Below are 8,545 nucleotides of genomic sequence, written 5' to 3'. Positions count from 1 at the left end.
TTAGGGCGTGGGGGGGGGGGCTAGTTACCCTCCAATCACTTTTGACTCTTAAAAAGTGAACGAGAACTTTCAATTTCCATTCAAATGAACCCTCTCCGAAGTTTATACAAGTGTCCCTTCCATAAAAACGATATATACCCCCAGAGCATTACTTACAACACCTGCCTCCGGGCGTCAACATAGGAGTTTTTCTTATCTGACCTTTGAATTATTTTTAATGAAATGGCTATTTTAAAATTTTTATCGGATTGGCTTGGGGAAAAAGGGTGGTTGGGGGGGGGTACTAGTTGCCCTCGGATATCTTTTGACTCTTAAAAAGTGAACTAGAACTTTCAATTTCCAATCAAATGAGCCCTCTCGGAAGTTTATACGAGTATCCCTTTCTTAAGAACCATACACGCCCCCAGGACAACGCTTACAATGCCTACCCCCTGGGCCCTGGAGGGTTGTGTTGACAAAGGAGTTTTTGTTATCTAATTTTTGAAAATTTTTAAAAAAAAATGGATACCTCAAAATTTGTAGAGGATGGGTTTGTGGAAAAAAGGGCATGGGGGGGGGCTAGTAGCCCTTAAATCTCTTGACTCTTAAAAGAACTTTCAATTTCTAATCAAATGAGCCCTATATGAAGTTTATGCGAGCATCCCTTTCATAAGAACCATATATGCCCTTAGGGCATAACTTAGAACGCCTTCGCCCGGTCCTTGGGGGGGGGGTTGTATCGACACCAGAGTTTTTCTTTTCCGACCTTTTAACTATTTTACTTTTAACAAAATTTCTATCTCAAAATTTTCATCAGATCGGTTTGGAGAAAGAAGGCGGGGGGGGGCCTAGTTACCCTTTGATCTCTTTTGACTATTAAAAAGTGAACTCGAATTTTCAATTTACAGTCAAATGAGCCCTCTCTGAAGTATATACGAGTATCCCTTTCATAAGAGCCATATATGCCCCAGGGCATGACTTACAACGCCTGCCTCCGGGCCCTGGGGGGTTGTGCCGACACCTGAGTTTTTGTTATCTGACTTTTGAACAATTTTTAACTTAATGGCTATTTCAAAATTTTATCGGATGCACTCTGGAAAAAAACGGTGTGGGGGGGGGCTATTTGCCCTCCAATATCTTTTGACTCGCAAAAACTGAACTAGAACTTTCAACTTTCAATCAAATGAGCCCTCTATGAAGTTTTTACGTACAACCCTTCCATAAGCACCATATATTCCCAACGAGCATAACTTACAACTCCTGCCTTCGGACCCAGGAGGGCTGTGTCAACCCCGGAATGTTCGTTATATGGTCTCTGAACTATTAAAAAAAAAATGGCTATCTCAAAGTTCTTATCAGATGGGTTTGAGAAAAAAGGGTGTGGAGGGGGGGGGGGCATAAGTGCCATCCAATCTCTTTGACTCTTAAAAAGTGAACAAGAAATTTCAATTTCCAATCGAATGAGCCCTCTTTGAAGTTTATATGAGCATCCCTTCCATAAGAACCATAATTGCCCCCAGGGCACGACTTACAACGCCTGCCCCCGGGCCCTAGCGGGTTTGTGTCGACACCGGAGTTTTTGTTATAGGATCTTTGAACTAGTTTTAACAAAATTGTTATCAAAATTCCAATCGGATACATTTGGGAAAAAAGGGCATGGGGGGGGGCGGCAGGTTACCCTCTAATATCTTTTGACGCTAAAAAAGTGGACTAGAACTTTCAATTTCCAATCAAATGATCCCTCTCTAAAGTTTTACGAGCGTTCCTTCCACAAGAACCATATATGTCCCAGGGCATAACTAATAACCTTTGCCCTGAAGACCTTGGGAGGGAGTGTCATGCTCAAAGATACAATTTCCAGAACTTTCAACTATGTTGAACAAAATGGCTATCTAAAATTTTGATTGGATGTGTTTGGGGAAATGCTCGGCCTGGAAGGAGTGTTAGCTGCCTTCCAATCAGTTTCGGCTATTAAGAAGGGCACTAGCCATTTAAATTTCCAATCGAATGAGCCCTTTTTGAAGTTTCTACGACAACACTTTCTACAAAAACCTTATATGTCCCCAGGGCATAACTTACACCCCTTGCCCTGAGGGCCGGGGGGGGGGGTTGTCATCCTCAAAGACCTAATTTCCAGAATTTTCAACCACGTTGGACAAAATGGACATCTCAAAATTTTGATTGGATGTGTTTGGGGAAAAGGTGGGCGTGAGAGGGGGGTTAGTTGCCCTCCCATCACTTTTGAGCATTAAAAAGGGCACTAGCCCTTTGAATCTCCAATCGAATGAGCCCTTTTTGAAGTTTCTACGACAAAGCCTTCTATAAGCTTATATGTCCCCAGAGCACAACTTACAACCCTTGCCCTGAGGGCTACGGGGGAGTGTCCTCCTCAAAAACATAATTTCTATCTGGAAATCAACTACGTAGAACAAAATGGCCATCTCAAAGTTTTGATTGGATGTTTTTGGGGAAATGATAGGCGTAGAAGGGGTGTTCTTTGCCTTCCAATCACTTTTCACCCTTAAAAAGGGCACTAGAACTCTCGATTTCCAATCGAAGGAGCCCCCTTTGAAGTTTTTACGACGACCCCTTCCATATGAAGTGCCTCTGGGGGGGGATAAAAATAATAAAACATTGGAGCCATATGGCCTTTGCTATAGCCAACGCTATAGCGTTGCCTCTGATAAAGAGCGCTATATATTTCTTCTGCTGAAATAAGCCCTCGCCCGATATTCAACGACCACTGGTTTGATGCGATCACCTTTTGAGAAACTAAGAAGACACATCAGTGCTATCAGTTCAAAAATACGCTGTTCCTCGATTTTCAAGGTGGAGGAATGCAAACATCTAGTTAACAATTTTCAAAAATGACATTTTGATTTTAGATCACGTTCGATTGGTTTCAGGCTCTTTTTCAAAATCCTCGGTTTTTACAGGTTTACAAGAATCCTCAGAATTAAAAGTTGTTTTACTTTTTTTAATTGAACGAGGGCTGATGTTTTCAAATTATTGTCGACTGGAAAATATTTGTCAAGGGAAACTTTGTTTTTTCGGCTACAATGGGCAGACGCTCGCTCTTTACTAGGCTGCAGCTACGGCTGTAATCACAATGATAAGTTTCTTACCGAAACTGCCTTGGCCACTTTCCTGTGTGACTCAACGAAATCAGAGCCTGAGATTATGTGGTCGGCTTCACTTTCTAAGCAAACTATTTCGATAAAGAGGCGGATATTTTAACTGAATTTATTTTTACTATGCTACTAAAAATGGATTCAAGATTTTATTAGAAAACTGTGTTTTCATAAAAAGAAAAATTAACATCAAGTACAAATAACGATAGACAAGAAACTTAAACACTCCCTAAATCAATAGAAAAACCATAAATAACGAAAAAACTGATGACGCTACTGCTACTGCTGTGTTCTTTGGCCGGACTGTATAGACTCCACTCCCGCCAGCTCCACCTTCCGATCCTTTTCCGCTACCAGTATTGCATCTGTCTGTGCGACATGACTGGAAAAATGTGTTGATATCTGGACCAGGTTTCTCCCCATTTTCATATTCGTACTGTGTACAACCTCTGTACATCGACACCAGATCACCTATAATGAATCAAAACCATAGTTTGATGGAGTCACTGACCACCTAAAATCCCAACAGATACTGTCAAGTGAGATAATGAAAATTGTGGTAACTAAATAAAAAGAGAGTAATTTTTTTTTACTGAAAGTAAGAGCAACATTAAAACCTAAAATAAACGAAAATTATTTCGTATATGAGGGGGGCTGCCCTTTTCTGAGCCCAAAGCTCTTTGCGCTAAAGTTTTATTCTGCTTTAAAAAAATTCTTTTTCCAAATTAACAGATTTTGTGAGGTCTCATTCTTAAATAATCTGCGCAAGAGTTCAAACTTTTTAGCGTAAATAGCAGGGTGCTCAGGTAGGAGAATCTCCCCTTATACATGGAATAATTTCTGTTCGTCTTAATGCTGCTTTTTAGTTGAAAAACCTTTTTTTTAATTTCTGATCTTTTTCAAATCATGCCCAGACCTAACCAAGAGATTTGGGCAACTGCCCCAGGAAACCCAACTGCTTGTTGTTATATTGTATATATTAATAAAGTAGTATCCATTCTATATATTGAAAACCTACATGAGTAATGTATCTATATATTGAAAATATACATGCACTTTCACAAGCCTGAGGCATTAATATGCGTGTAGTTTAACCGGTACATTGGCTTGTCAGGGTAAGTCACCTATTACTATGAACGATACTTACCTTACCAGACGGGTTTTCTAATGTGACACACATTTTTTTTTGTGTGTCAATTGGTTAGGGAAAGCTGGCGGTTAGTCCATATGATGACTTGATTACTCGGTTTTTTAAAAAACTTGGCAAGCTATAATGTACTCAAGCAAAAAACCCTAGTAAGCGCCCAATTCGTTGAAAATATACATGTACTTACACAGGTCTGAGGCATGAATATACAGTGTAGTTTAACCGGTACATTGGGTTACCAGGGTCAGTTACCTATTACAAGGAACGGTACTTGTCCTACCAGACGGGTTTTCTAATGTGACACTCATTTTTTTGTGTGTCAGTCAGTTAGAGAGAGCTGGCGATTACTCCATATGATAACTTGATTAGTCGGTTTTTATAAAAACTTGGCAAGCTATAATGTACTCAAGCAAAAACCCTATTTGCCAAAACTTTTATCATTCGCATAAAACTAACTCAATTTGCAAGAAGGTATTTCATTTGTGTAACTCCGCTCTGAATGTCCTTAATGAGGATATAAATAATATAGAATGACATTGTGACTTGACCTAGCTTTACCTCTCCGATGTGTTCTGTATAATACACAAGTAACGTTTGAAAAGTATGGTCAATTTAAAATAGGATCTAACGGTCCCTTCGTTCCCCCATTTCTGCGGGGGAGGGGAGGGTAGGAGCGGGGGAGGGGGAGTCAATTTTGGAGGTATAACAAGTACCATTCATTGCGATCATAGCTCTATGTTGGCTCGTTTTTAATACTTCACCTTGTCTATTCATTTGTGTTCAATAAAAATATTGAATCAGTAAAATAAAAAAATAAATATTTAATAAAAAAGTACGATGGTGTTAATTAAATAATACTAGGCTGCACACAGATTGGTTTGAAGTTGAGGTCATTTAACGCCGGAAACTTCAGACACCCATTTGTGTGGGACCGGGGAGGCTCATAGCGGGATAAAGGGAGTCAAATTATAAGGTATAACAAGTACCATTTATTGCGATCATAGCTCTATGTTGGCTCATTTTTAATACTTCCGCTTGCCTATTCATTTGTGTTAAATAAAAGTCTTGAATCTGGAAAATGAAAAAATAAGTATTTAAACAAAATATACGATGCTGCTAATTAAAGAATAGTAGGCTACACTCAGAATTGTTGGCATGAGGGTTCAGTTAAAGACGTTCCCTTCGTTCCCCCATTCCTGAGGCGACAGGGGAGGCTAGGAGAGGGGGAGGGGGAGTCAATTTTGGAGGTATAACAAGTACCATTCATTGCGATCATAGCTCTATGTTGGCTCGTTTTTAATACTTCACCTTATCTATTCATTTGTGTTAAATAAAAATCTTGAATCTGGAAAATGAAAAAATAAGTATTTAAACAAAATGTACGATGCTGCTAATTAAAGAATAGTAGGCTACACTCAGAATTGTTTGCATGAGGGTTCAGTTAAAGACTTTCCCTTCGTTCCCCCATTTCTGAGGGGCAGGGGAGGGTAGGAGAGGGGGAGGGGGAGTCAATTTTGGAGGTATAACAAGTACCATTCATTGCAATCATAGTTCTATGTTGCCTCGTTTTATATACTTCAGCTTGTATATTCATTTGTGTTAAATAAAAATCTTGAATCTGGAAAATGAAAAAATAAGTATTTAAACAAAATGTACGATGCTGCTAATTAAAGAATACTAGGCTACACTCAGAATTGTTTGCATGAGGGTTCAGTTAAAGACGTTCCCTTCGTTCCCCCTTTCCTGAGGGGGCAGGGGAGGCTAGGAGAGGGGGTTGGGGAGTCAATTTTGGAGGTATAACAAGTACCATTCATTGCGATCATAGCTCTATGCTGGCTCGTTTTAAATACTTCAGCTTGTCTATTCATTTGTGTTAAATAAAAATCTTGAATCAGGAACATGAAAAAAATAAGTATTTAAACAAAATTTACGATGATGATAATTAAATAATACTAGACTACACTCAGAATTGTTTGCATGAGAGTTCAGTTAAAGACGTCCCCTTAGTTCCACCAGTTCTGAGGGGCAGGGAGAGGGTAGGAGAGGGGGAGTCAATTTTGGAGGTATAAAAAGTACCATTCATTGCGATCATAGCTCTATGTTGGCTCGTTTTAAATACTTCAGCTTGTCTATTCATTTGTGTTAAACAAAAATCTGGAATCTGGAAAATGAAAAAATAAGTATTTAAACAAAATGTACAATGCTGCTAATTAAAGAATAGTAGACTACACTCAGAATTGTTTGCATGAGGGTTCAGTTAAAGAGGGTTCACTTGCACGAGGGTTCAGATGCATGGGGGTTCAGTTGCTTGGGGTTCAGTTACATGAGGATTCAGTTACAATGGAACCCACACAAAAACAATGGGGCACACACAAAAGCCAAATTAGCCCAGTGGCCTATGAGAAATCTCAGTAGCACGGGGGTTCAGTTGTACAGGGTTTCGGTTATACAGGGGTTCAGTTACATGGAGGGTTCAGTTGCACGAGGGTTCAGTTAAATGGGGTATAGTTACACAGGGGTTTAGTTAAATTGGCTCGAGTTGCACGAGGGTTCAGTAGCACGAGGGTTCAGTAGCATGGGGATTCAGTTGTACAGGGTTTCGGTTATACAGGGGTTCAATTACATGGAGGGCTCAGTTGCACGAGGGTTCAGTTAAAGGGGGTATAGTTACACAGTGGTTTAGTTAAATTGGATCGAGTTGCATGAGGGTTCAGTAGCCCGAGGTTTCAGTAACATGGGGGTTCAGTTGTACAGGGTTTCGGTTATACAGGGGTTCAGTTACATGGATGGTTTAGTTGCACGGGGGTTGAGTTAAATGAGTCTTGAGTTCCACGAGAGTCGACTATAAATAAGCCTTTTGCGTCTTTCTGAACTTTCTGTGAGAGGCGGGGGTAAGTATTTAGTTTAAATAATTCTAAGAGGAATTGAGTTTTTCTTTCATTGAAATGCAAGAGTTGGATTATTTCGGTAGTGCTTTGTCGTGGTTTAGCTTGTCACAGTTACATTCTCTTGATCTTTCAAAGTTCACTTTGATTTTATTTCATTGATTCTTTTTGTTTGCATGTCCAGGTTGATGTTTGCAAGTCCAAGTTGGGTTTTCAGACCTAGGTTTTTTAGATTTTCGTGTGTGTTTGACTCCTGGGGTTTATTATTTGAGAAGTTAACTTTAGTATTTTGTGGTTTTACGTGCCTGAAATCATGAATTAGAATAGTTAATTTAGCTGTTTGCGCTTCCAGACCTAGTTTTTTTTTTTAGATTTTCGTGGGCGTTAGGTTCCAGGGACTTATTATTTGAGAAGTTAACTTTAGTATTTCGTATTTGACGTGCCTACTTAGGTAATAATGGAACATTTAGTATTTTTTCCTAATGTAAGTGTTTTTCTTAAGAAATTCCCACTTGAGGTTTTATGACTCCTCCCCACAATGAATTCAGATGTTTTTAGGATTCATATCACTAGCTATAACTCCATTCAACCTTGAGCGAAGGTAAAAAAGGTTGATGAAGTATTTCTCTATTTAACAACTACATTAATAGCCCCCAAGATGATAGGACTGTATGACACCGAATTTATCGGATTAAAAAAAACATCTTGTGGTGTTATATTTGAATGTTCTTTTTTTATTATTGTCTATGGATCTCGAAAAAATTGACTGTTATCATTGGATAGTGAACTATAATCTGTTTTAGTATGATAAAAGCTTGTGGAGTACTACATTACGTTATATAAACAGACTGGGATTCTATGATAAAGTGATTACACCACTTAATAATGCTGGTCAGGAACTGAGAAATATTCAGGAGGAATTGAGTGAAATTTGCAGCTTTTTTGGGGTTGAAGCACTCTACGTAAAGGGTAATGTACCTACAGATAAAGTTTTAATTCAATAATTTGACCCTACGATTCTACTTTTCAATCTAGAAGAGTTTAAGTGTCCTAAATTTGAAGGGGGTTATCACCGTCCTGCATACGAGGTTAGGTTCTTCGCGCAGTGGTTACCTAAGGACATACCTGATCGTGATAAATCCATAAGACATGGTTAAAAAAAACTATTCTATATCATGGGATCATCGTTTCTGGATGTTTAAGTGTGAACTCTAAGTACTATTTTTATGTAAATATGTGGTGTTGTATTTTTTTCTCCAAAAATATGTTAATACGTTTAGGCAATAAATATCTTTAAGCTTAACCCGTCTTTATTCTTTAGAATAGTTTTATTCATTTCATTAAATTATGAAGAAATTGTAAGTAAGTAACAATAGCTTTCTTGAATTCGCTTCCTGCACACA

At 38.8% G+C, this 8,545-nt stretch overlaps 1 protein-coding gene across 1 annotated transcript in view; it reads right to left on the bottom strand.

Moving 5' to 3' along the window:
* Positions 1-3,206: 3,206 nt before the first annotated feature.
* Positions 3,207-8,545, bottom strand: part of LOC148942940 (uncharacterized) — a 33,509-nt gene continuing 28,170 nt past the window's right edge. Inside the window, exon 3 of the mRNA XM_089102236.1 lies at positions 3,207-3,581. Within this exon, the coding sequence (XP_088958362.1) occupies positions 3,340-3,581 (242 nt within the window). The 3' untranslated portion in view covers positions 3,207-3,339. The remainder of the gene's footprint in view (positions 3,582-8,545) is intronic.

Source organism: Artemia sp. Qi Xiang Cuo, chromosome 16 (genome assembly GCF_049724085.1).
Source record: "Artemia sp. Qi Xiang Cuo chromosome 16, ASM4972408v1, whole genome shotgun sequence".
In the NCBI taxonomy this organism is placed as follows: domain Eukaryota; kingdom Metazoa; phylum Arthropoda; class Branchiopoda; order Anostraca; family Artemiidae; genus Artemia; species Artemia sp. Qi Xiang Cuo.
Note: the sequence above shows the minus strand (reverse complement) of the source record. Positions and strands in the feature narration are given on the sequence as shown.